This window comes from Labeo rohita, unplaced genomic scaffold (genome assembly GCF_022985175.1).
Source record: "Labeo rohita strain BAU-BD-2019 unplaced genomic scaffold, IGBB_LRoh.1.0 scaffold_219, whole genome shotgun sequence".
In the NCBI taxonomy this organism is placed as follows: Eukaryota; Metazoa; Chordata; class Actinopteri; order Cypriniformes; family Cyprinidae; genus Labeo; species Labeo rohita.
The window spans coordinates 91,115-108,131 of record NW_026128429.1 but is presented as its reverse complement, the minus strand read 5'-3'; the positions used below and the strand labels follow the sequence as shown (position 1 = coordinate 108,131).

General features: G+C 42.5%; 1 protein-coding gene across 1 annotated transcript; it reads right to left on the bottom strand.

Moving 5' to 3' along the window:
- Positions 1 to 13: 13 nt before the first annotated feature.
- LOC127159470 (sterile alpha motif domain-containing protein 9-like) lies at positions 14 to 8,614 on the bottom strand (the record flags this gene model as incomplete). Its single annotated transcript, XM_051102281.1, has 2 exons — positions 8,552 to 8,614; positions 14 to 1,351 (listed from the first exon to the last, which is right to left on the bottom strand). A coding segment is annotated over exon 2 (1,178 nt), but the record flags the coding sequence as incomplete, so codon positions are not given.
- Positions 8,615 to 17,017: the final 8,403 nt, after the last annotated feature.

Below are 17,017 nucleotides of genomic sequence, written 5' to 3'. Positions count from 1 at the left end.
AAACTTATGCGACATTTTCTTGTATTTATTTTTAATCTCCTCCGTTTTCTCATCAAACTTTTTCTTCTCATCTGGTAAGAGCTCCATTTTAATCTTCACAGTGCCTGGGACTCGAACAGCACTCCTGCTAACAGCGTTGATGATGATGAATGCAGGATGATCGGTTCGATGCTGAAGCTTTGACTGCAGATTCTTTATTAAGTAGCGTAGAGGCTTATCATCTTCGTGAATGACCAGGAGAAGCACAGGTTTGTTTTGCTTTTCATATTTTCTGTGAAACTCATCTGCCATATTTTCAACCTCTCTCTCAAACTCATCTCTGTTTTCTGTGATATCTGTTTTGAATGGTTCTGTCCGGGTTTCACATGTGAACTCTTTACTCAGTTCTGACAGTACCTCCCCGGCTAGTGCTGATCCGCCGCTGTCTTTGTGGTGGAACAGATTTATGGCCGTAATTTTCCAATGGCTTTTTCTCTGTAGTCGGATCTGTTGCAGAAGTTTTTCCCTGAATTGTGTGATTTCCTCTTCAGAGAGGTTTGGAGGAAGAATAAATGTGTCTTTTAGAGTGAAGTCTGTAGGGATGCAGTTCAGAATGATCACGGCTGGAGTTTCTGTACTGATGTGCCTCTCGTGGACTTCTTCAATCAGGTCTTCCCAGAGAATTTGCTTGACTGACTGATCATTTATCTTTTCCTTGGTGTCCAGTAACAGCAGTACAGTTCTCTGATTTTGTTCTGCGTGTTCTTCATTAGACAGCAGAAAAAGGTCCACCACTTGTTTCGACAGCTTTTTGGTGTCTAGATCTGAATCGATCACTCTGGCACATCTGAGATCTTTCCGGAAATGCCAAAGCACCTGCATGGCGAGAGTTGAGCCTCCACTTCCAGGCTGGTATCGTAAAGAAACGTCAGTAATGAGACTGCGTTTTCTTTTTCCCTTCTCAATTAAGTCTATTAAATCATTAAAGCCATCCCTTTCAACCAGTGGTAAGTTCACTTGGTGAAAATTCAGCCACTGTGGTGGGGCTCCTTTAAGAAAGTCAGTCTGATGCTGTCTAGCTACGTCAGGATTAACACGATCAGTCTCGAACATATCAGACCATACAATGTCGAGGAGTGAGAGTGAATCTCTAAATGTAGTTGGAATTGGGATTTTTTCCCTGGGATTATGTGAAGGTAACTGGTACATCATCGGTCCTGTTTAATTTGATCTTTTTTGCTTTCAGTTAGAATAGAGATGTTTGTGTGAGATGTTTCTCAAAAATGTCGATAAATTCCTGCGTGTCCTTATTCCACCAGCACGAAGACAGAAATGGAGAAGAGCAGGATAAGACAATAAAGACAAGCAATGGCTGAAAAAAAAAATGAACAATGAAAAATGATTCATAGAAGATTTGCTGTGTGAAACATGCATGACACAGACATTAACCAAAAATGACCTGACATGGTTTGAAAAAATGTTTAATTCATAGTTTTAGAGATAACGTCATGAGATTTGGAATGGATCGTGACCAGACGTGTGGGTTTAACTTCATGTGTTTCTATGTTGTAAGATTTACAAAACCTCAGATCTTCTGAGATATGGACAGTACACATACAATACACAGTGTATTAACACAAAGGTGTTTGTTTCCATGTTTCACTGAGAGAATATTCTTTCCATCCACTTGCTTCCCCTCACCCGTCCTCCCTCAACTCAGCTCACTCAGAACGGTCAATAGCATAATTTAATGTTCTAATGCAAGTGATGTTCACAGTCATGTTTGGTACCATTTAAATTGTCTCAGGGCGACTGGTACAGTGGTCTCAATCTTACAAGAAGTAGACTACAGATCCTAAGAGTTAAGAGATATTTTGCTCAATCTACAGGCTGTGCCATTTCCCAGTGTCTTTCATGGAAATTACCATCTGTCCCTGAAAAGGTGTAAATGAAAAGGTGTAAAGGGGGCTAGATTAAAAACACTATTAAAGTATTAGTATATTCATAGTGCTAGTCATAACCTCTGATTATTGTTTAAGCTTTAACTAAGTTGTTACATAGGTGATGTAGCAAGGGCAGAGAGAAACAAGCGATCTAAAATGCAGCCTACTCACATGCAAGAGATTGAGGTGGTGAGTCCTTAATCTCTTCTGTATTACCCATATAGATATGTGATATATGGTCATATATGAACATATATATAAAGCGATAGTTAATATATGTGAACATATATGTACATATTTGTAATAACACTGTTTGAATGAGCCATGAGCATTTTCTTTTTACAGAGTTATGAAACTATTTGATCATATAGATAGTCATTAAAGCAGCTAAGAAAAAAGCCTCAGTTTTTAATGTCATACAATACACAGCTCATTGTTATTTTTATTTTTTATTTTTATTTTTTTTTACTCTTCTTGAAGGTACACTGACCATGTCTTGAATAACAAAAAAAAGTCGCTGTTTGGATTTTAATGGCCAGATACTTGTCTATGAATGTCTATGGAGAATCGGATGAAGCAAGAGATGTCTTTTAATTCATCTTTGAGTATCTGGACGAGCTGGACACATTCATATCAAATTGTCCTGATGAACAAGGCCTCATGTCATGTCCTGTGAATAATCTTTCAGAGCAAGGAATCTCTCTGTGTGGCCTATGTATGTATGTATGTGTACTGCATAACAAACTGTTTGTCTGATCATTCAACTGTTCATTCAACTGCTCAGAGTTATGATATTTGGAACATATATTTTGTTAAACACAATCAGTCAAAAGTTGAACAGTAAGATTTTTAATGTTTTTTTTTTTTTTTTTTTAAGAAATCTCTTCCGCCCACCAGGCCTGGATTTATTTGATCCAAACTATAGCAAAAAGAGGAACATTTTAAAATATTTTTTATGATTTAATATAGCTATTTTTCTATTTGAAACAGTTTTCTATATTTCTATTAAAATGTAATTAATTCCAGTGATTTCAAATATGACATTTAGCATTACTCCAGTCACATGATCCTTCAGAAATTATTCTATATTCTGATTTGCTGCTTGTTGTTGTTATTATTATTATTATTATTACTGTTATTATTAAGTTGAGTTAAACAGCTGAGTAGGTTTTTTTTTTCAGGTTTCTTTGATGAATGGAAAGTTCAGAAGCATTTATCTGAAATAGAAATGTCTTTATCATCACTTTTGTTCAATCTAAAGCATCCTTGCTAAATAAAAGTATTAATTTCTATAATCTATTAATTCTATAATAATGTATATATACACACACACACTGACCTCAAGATTTGAATGGTATAGTGTATATGTTACAGAAGCCTTTTTATTTCAGATAAATGCTGATCTTTGGATCTTTCTGTTTATCAAAGAATCCAGAAAAAAATGTTCTCAACTGCTTTAAATATTGATGATAAACAGAAATGTTTCTTGAGCAGCAAATCAGCATATTAGAATGATTTCTGAAGGATCATGTGACACAGAACACTGTAATGATGCTGAACATTTAGCTTTGATCACAGAAATATATTACACTTTAAAATATATTAAAATAGAAGCTTAAATTTTGTGTTATTGTGGATCAAATAAATGCAGGCTTGGTGAGCAGAAGACTTAAAAAAAAAAAAAAAAAACTAAAAATCTTACTGTTCACAAACTTTTGGCTGGTAGTGTATATTTTTGTAACATTTTAAATTGAATTATTTTTGTAAAATAATAAATATAAAATGCCCAAATAAGTAATGTATGTCTTTTTATCCATCTTTAAGTATGTGGAGGACCTGGACACATTTCATATGAAGTTGTGATGAACAAGGCCTGAAGGTCAATGTCATGTTTAAACTATCAGAGCAATCAACCTCTATTTAGCCTGTGTATGTGTAATCTACTGCATATGGAGAACTGTTGATTCTGTCATTTAAATGTTAACACTTTATGATCAGTGGAACACTTTAAAAAAAAAAATAACTGACAATTATACAATACCAACTTTTACAATAATTTTACATACTTTTACAATACCAAAATCGAACTGTCCCCTTTAAACATTATATTACATTTGAAAATTTGGCTAAAATCGATCGTAATAAATGTGAATTTATCTCATTACATAACTGAACAAGGTAAGGTTTAAAGGTTTTTATTAACAATTAGACTAATGTAGTCAATACAAGCCTATTACAGGCAGTCATGATGACAACATCAGCTCCGTATATTAGACATGTTAAATATAGTAGATTTAAGTTGTGGCATTTTAGCCTAGACGTCCTTTACACAAATAAAACAACGTGTATTAGTAAAACGAAGGACAATGGCCTATTATTTTATATAGATCCCCGAAACTACCATAAGTTGCTTCGACATACTTCCGGGTTTCCCGGTATAGGGATTGGGGAATCACAAGGTGACGTATTTGATATGGGCGTGACTTTCGTACGCAGGCGGGGTTGTATCGGCGATGGGCGTGACGTCTGACGTCATGTGTGGATGTGGGCGGGGTTGGATGTCCACCGCAGGCTGCAGCGAGCCCTACTTGGCGCTGCGTCCGAAAGCCTAGTCAGCTGACTTGCTGCCTCGCTGTCTTATCAGGCAGTGACTTCGAAGGCTGCGAAGGAAACTCTAGAAACAGTTTCCGACAGACTTCAGAGGCAGCAGAACGTGACGCCGTTTCCAGGTTATCTAACGGTTAAGTTGTAGATTTTGTAGAAAAACGATCTTATACAGTTATATATAAATGCTTTAATAATACATAAAGACCTCAATGTCATTACCCACCGAAGGTCTGTGCGTCAGAGAAGACGACTGAGAATGGCGGCTACTTTCTGCTTAAATAAATAAAAGCACTGATTCAAGTAATATTGCAGAACAGGTCATTGTTATTAGTGGCTGTTTCGTTATTATTGGTAGTATATTGTAGTGTTGGGTTCGAGTCCACCGAAGTCCGAGTCGAGTCCGAGACGAGTCCGAGACGAGTCCGAGTCCAAAATGGGCCGAGTCGGACTCAAGTCCGAGTCCCAAAGGGCCGAGTCCGAGTCGAGTCTGTCCGAGTCCAAGGAAACACTACTGTTTGTCAGTATCTTAACATTGTTTTAACCCAGGGGTGCCCAAACTCGGTCCTGGAGGGCCGGTGTCCTACAGATTTTAGCTCCAGTCCCAATTAAACACACCTGAACCAGCTAATCAAGCTCCTACCAGGCATACTAGAAACCCCCTGGCAGGTGTGTTGAGGCAAGTTGGAGCTAAACCAAGGACCAGGACCAGGACCGAGTTTGGGCACCCCTGTTTTTAACCTTTACAACTAGAAAAATACAATGTCAATTGAAATGTAAGAAAAGCAAACCTCTAGTGGATCTTGCCATTTTGATTTTTGATTTCACAACATCTCATAAGTGTCCATGCTCTGCTTAACAAACTTAAAGTCATGTGACAGAAGTTATGGGTGATCTATGTAATGTGACATATTTTAGAGTGAAACAGGTTTTAGAATGTGAAAAATTATAGGGCGGGACGTGACTTTATTCACTGATATAGTAAATGTACAAATTCAAGGGTGGGGGTAAAGGAGTAGGTATCTTGGTGAATGGGACCTTAAGAGCAGAAAATGCAACTGTTTTATTTCTGATTGTGGCTGTGTGTGTTCTGGGTTGTATATGACTTTTTTTCTTGAATGAAAATGACGCTGTGAGGGATAAACCTAGTCTTTACAATGACACACACTGTGTATAAAGCCCTACATATAATTTTCCATAAGTCACAGCAAACTCACACCTGTTTTATTTTTGAATGCATTTATAGTTTCATTAATTACAATAAATGACATTATATAAGGAATAATTGATGATGGGCCATTTAATTATTAAAAAATCATGCACACCCAAGATGGTTTTGGACCCATAAAAACTATTGCTGCAAAGATGTTAGAAAAATTATTTTTCTTTCAAGCTAGAAACTGCCACCATGTTTAAATAATAATAATTTCAATACAGAAAAAACTAATCAACTAATGTAAGTAAAACATTCTCGAGCTCAAGGCAAGTAAACAGTCCAAGTACTTATAAGCAAAAGTATTAATACATATATTAATCAAAAATACAAATTTAAAAAAAAAATACAAAAAATACAAAAAAAAAAAAAAATAGAATCTTTTTTTAAAATGGAATTGTAGGGGTTTTTTAAGCTTTTTTATGTAGGTCTATCTAAAGGCTATTACAGAAATAGACTACAGACATTTCATGAAGTAATAAATGTTAAAATAAAACACTGCAAAATCTTCACTGTATACATTAAAGATAATTTTTATTACAGTTAATACGTGATTCAGTCAAGAACAGTGAGTGATTTTCTCTTTTTCTTTTGTTGTTTGATTATTGTTTGATGTGGTCGGCGGCTGCAGGTTTACGCTGCTGTCACTTTAAGATCTGAGGATTTTTTGACGCTGTATTTCTCCCAGCTGTTCAGGTTTACTTAAGATCTTTACATGAATAGTCTCCAATACGAGCATGTGTGTAGATCAAATATTTTGAGAGGCGCATCAGTATTTCTCCCAGCTGTTCAAGTTTACTTAGGACAAAACCGACTTCATTTACATGAATAGTCTCCAATACGAGCATTTTTACACTATTACGATTCATAAAGTATATCATGGTCAAGATCTCATCTATTATATAAAGTAACAAGTCTAATTTCACCAGAATATCTTTATTTATATAGCCTATCATGGTCAAGATCTCATCTATTATATAAAGTAACAAGTCTAATTTCACCAGGCCTATTGTGGGAAATTGTGGGAAATCGAAGGCAGCGAAGGATACATTTATGCTGCCTTCAAAATTGATCAGATGAAGGTTCTTCCGGAGACAGGAAGTGAAGCAGAATTTGAATTCGGACGTGCCTTGATGCCTTCCTGCCTTGGAATGCTGCCTCCGCAGCCTTGGTCAAATCCTTATTAGTCACATCTGGGACATTTGCTCGTGTGCGCGCCTCACCCATTTGAAATATTTTTTACAGACGCCATTTTCTTTCCTCGAAATGCGGAGCATATGAGGACGGGATACAACGAAATAAAGTGTTTAATCTTACGCACAAAATGTGTTTTGTAATATCATATCATTGTATAATGATATTAATGTGCTGTATGCCGCTAAACTTTTCTCAAAGACATTATTTTCCTCTCGCGATGCGGAACAGACGAGAGCTGTGTACTCCTGAACTTCTTCTCAGAGAGATAACATTATTTCCTTTCACTTGTGATGCGGAGCAGACAGGGTATTTATCAAAGAAACACCGGAAGTAAGTGTTTTACCTCATTTGCGATATGTGTTTTATAAGATAATATTACTTTATGACGATATTAACATTATGCAGTGCGTGCCTAAACAATCCTAAACGTTTCTCGCGTATTTGAATTGCTATGCAGTGCTGACGTGGAGGTTGCTTTTAACAGGGAAACGTAAGAAGTAAGTGTTTTACCTCATTTAAAATATGTATTTTATAACGTCATATGGATTTATAGTGATATTTATGTGCTGTGCTCTCCTGAACTTTTCCTCAGAGAGATATTTTCTTTCAATCACAATGCGGAGCAGACGGGAAAGTTGGTTTTATCAAGGAAAATGCAAAAAATAAGTGTTTTACTTCATTTACATTATGTGTAATATTACTGTATGATGATATTAATATGCTGTGTGCACCTAAACATTTCTCATAGATCTGAATTGCTATGCAGTGCTGATGTGGAGGTCGCTTTTAACAGGGAAACACTAGAAGTAAGTGTTTTATCTCATTCTTTAGTGGGTGGGTGGAGCTGGTTGCTGAAACCAAGCGGTGGTGGCAGTAGCGGCAATCCACCTGTCACTCAAGTGGCCACGCCCTTAATTGTGCAAAATTTTAAAGCTTAATATAATTTAAAAAGATGCGTTATAAAAAAATTCACCCCCCCTCAAAGTTGTCATGAAGGGCAAAATTAGCTATATAGACCAAAACCACTTTTTGTACCAGGCTGTAAACACGTTTTCCTGCTGTAAAGTTGGGCATTTTAACATGCGGAGTCTATGAGATTGACTCCCTTTTGGGAGTCTAGCGACCAGTCGATGAATTGCAGTTTAAGTTACTTCTGTGTTGGTTTCAAGAGAGAGACCGGGAGGATGCTGCTTGGTTAGACTCATGCTTCAGACACCGATCATGCCTAAAGCTGGCCACACACTAGACGATTTTATTGTGTGAGACATGGAAACCATGCAGTGTTGGTGGACCTCCAGGAACGTGGTTGGGAACCACCGGTATAGTGTGCGTGTTCAGAGGATTTTAAGGCTTAAAATCGGCTGAAACTGTCTTCATGTCTGTGGTCTCCCATGGTTTTAAAATCAGTTAAGATTTGAAAATCATCTAGTGTGCAGCCAGCCTAAGACATGCCCTAAAGCGTAAAGTTCCCATTCGAAAGAGAACTGCTATAGCCGAGAAAGGGAGACTACAACAGATTTCATTTTTTTGTTTCCATTTACCCCAATAGCCAAGAGAGAGAGGAAAAATGGAAAAAATGTATTATGGTGGTCAGAAGAGAGAAACACTTCCTTACCTTTCTGCTGACAGTCAGCTGTTGCTTAGTATTGAGTAGCATATCAGGCAGCGCAAACCTTTTTATGCTCAGAAATGAGTCCAATATCACACCCATTTTGTGTCATAAACCTGTTACACCTGAAGTACCGTTTGCATACTGGAAAACAGATGGCACAGAAAAAAAAAAAAAAAAACAACAGGGAGGTGCTGCAGCACCCTCAGCACCCCATCTTCCCGCACCTATTTTGTTCTAATCAGTAACTCAACATAAAAAAAGCCTATACCTTTTTAACTTAAAACCAGTTCATTTTAATCCCTGATTTTAGACATGCCTGAGATCATTTCTAGACTAAACATTTAAAAATTGCGCTAGAAATTGTATAATTGAGGGAATTAAACATAGACCTAGGCATCTGAAAATAGCCTACATTATGTAATGTGTATTCTCAAGCAATAATTTAGAAAGAGGAGCATCAGACTTAATGCAAACATATTCAAGACACATTGCTGTGACACTAGGTATACCAACATAGATGGAAAGCTAATGTTTTCTCTTATATGTTTTCTATTATATTATCTTGTTATATTCATGAATCTTGATTTATGATTTTTTTTTTTTTTTTTTTTTTTTTTTTTACGAAATATTCATTTTGAAGAATGTTTGTATATTCCTTATGACGAAAATTCATTAGCCTAGTACAGGGGTTCCTGGAGGGCCGCAGCCTTGCAGAGTTTTGTTCCAACCCTGCTCCAACATACATAACAAATTTTAAGAAGGTTAAGTGTAACAGGGTCAGTGACTGATCCGGAGTCGTTGGATCCATTTGCGACAACTTTATTGAACAATACTCGGAGTACAGCAGGCAGAGTTAAATCCACGGCAGATGAGGGCAACACAGATAATCTAAAGAATAAACGATAGTCCAGGCAGAAGGTCGGGGCAGGCAGCAATGAATCAAACACGAGAGTAAACAGTCCAATCGGTAACAGGAAAGCAAACACAGGAAAACGCTCAGGATTGAATAGTCAAACTAACCAAAACTTCGCGAAGAGCCCGCCAACCGAGCGGGATATAAATGGCCGCCAAGGGGAAGCGACCCGAGGGAGACCCGGAACCGGAAGTGGGGGTCCCAGGTACGGGACTGTGGGAACTGTAGTGTGTTAAAAGTCCGGTGATGGTTCCCGCTGACGGCGGTCGGAGGGAGCCACAGAGACTGCGTTTGTGACAGAGCCCCCCCCCGCGAGCGACCCGACGCCGGGGTCTACCCCTCCTACGGGGAGCTGGCCGATCCGGGCGTGCCGCATGGAAGTCGATGGTGAGCGAGGGGTCAAGGATATCCCTGGCGGCGACCCAGGATCTTTCCTCGGGGCCGAAGCCCTGCCAATCGACCAGATATTGGAGGTGACCTCTCCGGCGTCGGGAGTCCAGGATCTTGTTGACCCGATAAGCCTCCTCGCCGTCAATGATGATGGGGGGAGGTCCCTGAGATGCGGTCTCGTCTAGGTCCTCCGCTCCTTCCGGGTCGCCAGCGGGCTTTAACAGAGAAACATGGAAAGTGGGTGAGATACGGTATTCGGCTGGTAGATCTAATCGAAATGAAACAGGAGTGATTTTGAAGGTATGAGTATCTTGAAGGGACCCACGTACCTGGGACTGAGCTTTTTGGAAGGCAGGCGTAGTCGAAGGTCCCGGGTCGACAGCCACACCCACTGTCCGGGTTCGTAAGGGGGGCTGGGTCGGCGCCTACGGTTGGCCTGGGCCTCGGTGCGATGTATGGCAGTTTGGAGGTGGACATGGGCCTGATTCCAGGTCTCCTCACTCTGTTGGAACCAGGAGTTGACCGCGGGGAGATCCGAAGGTTCTCCTGACCAGGGGAACAGGGGCGGCTGGAAGCCTAGCACACACTGGAAAGGGGTGAGATGAGTGGAAGGTTTGCATAAAGAGTTTTGCGCATACTCCGCCCAAAACAGATATCGGCTTTAGTTCTCCTGGCGGTGATGGCAGTAGGAGCGGAGGAAGCGGGTCAACTCCTGGTTCATTCTCTCAGCTTGACCATTGGCCTGGGGGTGGTATCCCGACGTAAGACTTATGTTAACCCCCAGGAGGCGGAAGAAACAGGACCAGAGGCGAGAGGAGAACTGGGGTCCCCGGTCAGACACGATGTCTTCAGGTAGACCGTAGAGCCTGAAAACCCAATAACAGAGGAGCTCGGCTGTCTCCACGGTGAGGATGGTAGTGTACCCACTGGACGGGGGAAGGTCAGTTATAAAGTCCACCGCAATGTGGGACCAAGGACGCTGTGGTACGGGTAAAGGCTGGAGTAGGCCGGCGGGCAGGCGGTGTGGAACCTTGGTCTGGTTGCATACAGTGCATTGCTTGACGAATTTGATGGTGTCGGCGCACTGGTTGGGCCACCAGTAACGGTTGTGGAGCAGATGAAGGGTAGCTTCGATTCCTGGATGACCCGAGCTAGGAGCAGCGTGGACATCGGCCAGGACCCGGGGTCGAAGGGAGAGAGGGACGTAAATGAGGTTATCAGGACAGTCGGCTGGATGAGGATCCTGGGCTTGAGCTTCGGTTATCTTGGTCATGATGTCCCACCTAACAGGTGCCACGATCATGGAGGAGGGCAGGATGGTTTCCGAGGAGTTGGCAGGGAGATCGGGCTCGTGCATGCGGGAGAGAGCGTCTGCCTTCATGTTTTGAGAACCAGGGTGGTATGAAACGGTGAAATCGAAACGGGTGAAAAACTCAAAAGCTAGTTTGATAGCCAAGAGCTCGCGGTTGCCAACGTCGTAGTTTCTCTCCGCCGGATTCAGCTTGTGAGAGAAGTAGGTGCAAGGGAACATCTTTGCGGGCTTGCCCTGTCGCTGCGACAGCACTGCTCCGACACCAGTGCTGGAAGCATCCACCTCAACGATGAACAGTCTGTCGGGGTCTGGGTGATGGAGGATGGGTGCCATGGAGAATCTCTGGCGGAGGTTGTCGAAGGCCTGGAGAGCAGATTGAGTCCAGATGAGGCGGGAGGTACCCCTTTTTACCATAGCCGTGAGAGGAGCCGCGACAGAGCTAAAGTGGTGGATAAAGCGGCGGTAGAAGTTCGAAAAGCCCAGGAAGCGCTGGAGTTCTTTGAGCGTGGTAGGTCGAGGCCAGTTTAACACAGCATTCACCTTCCTCTCGTCCATGGCGACCCCCTCTGGGTTGATGACGTACCCGAGGAAGGAGATCTTAGTCAGGTGAAATTCACATTTCTCCTCCTTAGCGTAGAGTTGGTGTGAGATGAGACGCTGGAGTACGGCTCGGACATGGTTGACGTGTTCAGTATAAGAGCTGGAGTAGATTAGAATGTCATCAATGTAAACGATTACCCAGCGATTCAACATGTCCCGGAACACCTCATTGATGAATGCCTGGAAGTAGGATGGACTGTTGGCTAGCCCGGGTACTAGCGGAAGTGGGTAGCGGTATTTGACAGTGACCTCGTTGAGACCCCGGTAATCGATGCATGGACGAAGGCCGCCGTTCTTCTTCTTGACGAAGAAGAATCCTGCCGAGGCGGGGGAAGTGGAGGGCCGGATGAAGCCCTTAGCCAGCTCCTCCTGGATGTAGGTGTTCATGGCGGTAGACTCCGCGTGGGATAATGGGAAGACGCGCCCTCTGGGGGGAGCCGCTCCAGGGATCAGGTCAATGGCACAGTCTCCAGGGCGATGCGGTGGTAGCTGGGTAGCCTTGAGATGGCTGAAGGCCTCAAGCAGGTCCTGATATTCGGTGGGTATGGTGTCCCTGGCTGGGGGGTTCTGGGGAGGAGTTTCAGACCTGGTCCTGGGTTGGAGACAACGTTCTTGGCAGTGAGGTGAGGTGAGGAAATGACGAAGAACCGAATGGTTTCATGATGGTTGGGTTCTATCCGAAGGGGGGTCGTTGCTGGTGTGGTGAATCTTTCCAGATCCTAGCAGTCGCCCGTCGAGGGCGGCCACTGTGACATGTGGAGAACAGGAGAGAACAGGCAAATGATTAGTTGTGACAAAGTCTGCATCGATGAAGTTCCCTGCCGCGCCAGAGTCAATCAGAGCTGTAGTTTCGATCCACGCCTCCCCTGAGCCCAGAATTACAGATATCTTGCACCGATTGAAGGGAAAGTCGTCACACCTCACCGAGGTTGGTGGACGTGGAGGACGAGTGGGGCAGTTCGCCCTGATGTGGCCGGGTTGCCCGCAGCACAAACACAGGTTACCCCGGAGCCGTCTCTCCCTCTCCTCCACGGATAACTTGGTGGAGCCGATCTGCATTAGCTCGGGTGCTTCTTCAGTGGTGGACGAGGTCTGGGCCACGGGAACGAACAACCGGCTGAACTTGCGGGCTTGCAAGACGTTATCCACCCGAATCGAGAGGTCGATATATTGATCCAAGGTGAGCCCCTCATCACGACAGGCCAGCTCCACCTGCAGGTCCGGGTTCAAACCCTTTCGATAATGGAGCTTGAGAGGTCCGTCGTTCCAGCCACTCTGCGCCACGAGTGTACGGAAGATGAGAGCATAGTCCGCTGCGGTCCTCCTTCCCTGCCGTAGCGCCACGATCTGCTCTCCCGCCTCACTACTCTCCGAGCTCGGTTGGAAAACCTCCTTAAAGCGTTGGAGGAATGCGGAAAATGATGGAAAGGCGGGCCGATCTAAATTCCAAACCGCGGTGGCCCATTCTAAAGCTCTCCCGGAGAGCAGGGAACACACAAAGGCGATTTTACATTCATCCGTGGGGTACAAGTGTGGCTGCTGGGTGACGAAAAGTGAACACTGAAGTAGAAATCCCTTACATTTGGTTGGTGATCCGTCAAACTTCTCCGGGAAAGCGAGACGCGGGCTGGCGGCGATCGATTGTGCTCTTGACGGTGGCGTAGACCCTGCAACGCCCTCACCAGCTGTCCCGTGAGATCGGTCAGGCGATCCAGCTGTTGTTGGTGTACCTGAAGTGTTGAGGCTTGGGCTGATAACTCCGAAGTGATTTGGAGCACCGTTGCGGGTTCCGTAGTGGCCGCTGTCGGAGCAGTCGCTGGATCCGTAGGTGGCGAAGTTTTCTGTAACAGGGTCAGTGACTGATCCGGAGTCGTAGGATCCATTTGCGACAACTTTATTGAACAATACTCGGAGTACAACAGGCAGAGTTAAATCCACGGCAGATAAGGGCAACACAGATAATCCAAAGAATAAACGATAGTCCAGGCAGAAGGTCGTGGCAGGCAGCAATTAATCAAACACGAGAGTAAACAGTCCGATCGGTAACAGGAAAGCAAACACAGGAAAACGCTCAGGATTGAATAGTCAAACTAACCAAAACTTCGCGAAGAGCCTGCCAACCGAGCGGGGTATAAATGGCCGCCAAGGGGAAGCGACCCGAGGGAGACCCGGAACCGGAAGTGGGGGTCCCAAGTACGGGATTGTGGGAACTGTAGTGTGTTAAAAGTCCGGTAATGGTTCCCGCTGATGGCGGTCGGAGGGAGCCACAGAGACTGCGTTTGTGACATTAAGAAAGAACTATGTTAGCCTGTAGTCTATAGATAGATCTGACATAATTTAGCCTACTTTCTTTGACTGCAGAACAAACAGAAACCATGCAATATGCAGTGTTAACTTATATTAATATAAAAAATATTCTTTCTGCTAACAGTCAGCTGTTGTTTAGTATTGAGTAGCATATCAGGCAGCGAAAACCTGTCATAAACCTGTTACACCTGAAGTACCGTTTGCATATTGGGAAACAGATGGCTCACTTGCAAAGAGAAACTAATATGTATGTTTGATTTTATGTCATTTGACAAATTTATTGCTGCATTATGGCTTGAAAATGTCAGGTAGGGAACAGTTTGTCTGGCGTTGTTGTGGTACTTCTCATTCTGCTATACCAATCTTCGACTTTTGAACTATTGCCAATAGAAGTTAATACTAAAAGTGAAACAATACCAGCAAACACTCAAAGAATCTCAGGCAGCTGAAAAAAAAATGATTACAGTTTAGAAGAACTCTCACCAGCATGACTCAATAACAGGTTTATTTTCATTTTGCAAGAAGCGAAACATTCAGCACACACACACACACACACACACACACACACACACACACACACACACACACACACACAAATACTTTTGAACTATTGCCAATAGAAGTTAATACTAAAAGTGAAATGATACCAGCAAGCACTCAAAGAATCTCAGGCAGCTGAAAAAAATGATTGCAGTTTAGAAGAACTCTCACCAGCATGACTCAATAACATGTTTATTTTCATTTTGCAAGAAGTGAAACATTCAGCACACACACACACACACACACACACACACACACACACACACACACACACAATTAATTAATGTGGGAAATATAAACACATGCAATACAATGTTCTGCTAGTCTTCTAATTAAGGGATGCCAAAGCTGACATAATTAGAAATATATAATAAATAAATGTAAAAAGAAATGTACAAAGAAACGTAAAAAAGCAAATATAAATAAATATATAAATATACGAAGAAAAGTAAAAAAGCAAAAATCTATAATTATTTAGAATTTTATTTCCTTATTTATGTTTTTTTCAAATGTATTTATTTTTTATTTTCTTTATTTATACATTTATTTATTTCCACTTTTATTTATTTCCACATTCCTGTATTTATTTCTTTATTTCCACATTTCCACATTTATTTATTTCTATATTTATTTATTTTCTCATTTATTTATTTCCACATTTATTTATTTCTATATTTATTTATTTTCTCATTTATTTATTTCCACATTTCTTCGTCCGTAGGGTAATGAGGAGGGCGTGCTTTACCTCAGGAATAGCAATCGACCCAGAGTAGGGGAGGGGTAGGATTTGACGCCACAGTGACACCTTGTGGTGCCCAAAAGAAATACAAGAAATGTCGCCCACATGACGTGCGAAGTCCCATGGCGATGCCTGTAACATACTCAGGGGGACGCGGCTAAGTGTAGCGGTTTTCTCCTTCAAGTTGATTTATATATCCGGATGCAACCACAACGTTTCCCCACTGAGAGCTCCAAAGTCGCTTTCCTCATCTCACTTCTCTCTGGTAAGGCCCTTCAGTGGGCAAAAGCTATTTGGAACACAAATAATAACATTATCAACTCCTATGAACAATTCACCAGTCAACAGCCACAGCCATATCACCCTGCATCCCAAGACTGGTTGCCCACTGAAGCTAAGAAGGGCTGAGCCTGGTCAGTACCTGGATGGGAGACCACCTGGGAAAACTAGGTTGCTGTTTGAAGAGGTGTTAGTGAGACCAGCAGGGGGTGCTCAACCTGTGGTGTATGTGGGTCCTAATGCCCCAGTGTATTGATGGGGACACTATACTGTAAAAAGCACCGTCATTCGGATGAGACGTTAAACCGAGGTCCTGACTCTCTGTGGTCATTAAAAATCCCATGGCACTTCTCGTAAAGAGTAGGGGAGTATCCCTGGTGTCCTGGCCAAATTCCCTCCTCTGGCCTTTGTCAATCATGGCCTCCTAATAATCCCCTTTCACTGAATTGGCTCTATCACTCTCTCTCCTCTCCACCTGTAGCTGGTGTGTGGTGTGGCGCACTGGTACCGTTGTCCTGTGGCTGCCGTTGCATCATCCAAGTGGATGCTGCACACTGGTGGTAGTTGAGGAGAGATCCCCCCCATATGATGACTGTAAAGCGCTTTGGGTGTATAGCAATATACAATGAAAGCGCTATATAAATGCGATCATTCATTCATTCATTTCTCGGAGGTTTTCAGCACTGCGGCCGGCTCACTGACCACTTCCGATCAGCTGTCTCGTCTATGTCAAGGTTGTTCTTCGGTTCAAGAGTACACTATCCACTTTCGCATGCTGGCGGCGGCTAGCGGCTGGAACGAGGTGGCACTCCTCAGTGCCTACCGCCAGGGGCTCCACCCAGATCTACGTGCTGCCATGGCTCTCTATGATGACACCATCGGGTTGGAGTCTTTTCTGCAACAAACCACCAGTTTCACAACGCTTAGCCGCCTGCCAGCCACCCATAACCGCACCTCAGCCCATGTCAGTGGCTGCCTGCCTACCAGTATCAGAACCCATGCAAATCGACTACTCACGGCTTACACACACGGAAATAAATCAACACCTTACATCAGGATTATGTACAGTGGGTACGGAAAGTATTCAGAGCCCCTTAAATTTTTCACTCTTTGTTATATTGCAGTCATTTGCTAAAATCATTTAAGTTCATTTTTTTCCTCATTAATGTACACACAGCACCCCATATTGAAAGAAAAACACAATTGTTGACATTTTTGCAGATTTATTAAAAAAGAAAAACTGAAATATCACATGGTCCTAAGTATTCAGACCCTTTGCTCAGTATTTAGTAGAAGCACCTTTTTGATCTAATACAGCCATGAGTCTTTTTGTGAAAGATGCAACAAGTTTTTCACACCTGGATTTGGGGATCCTCTGCCATTCCTCCT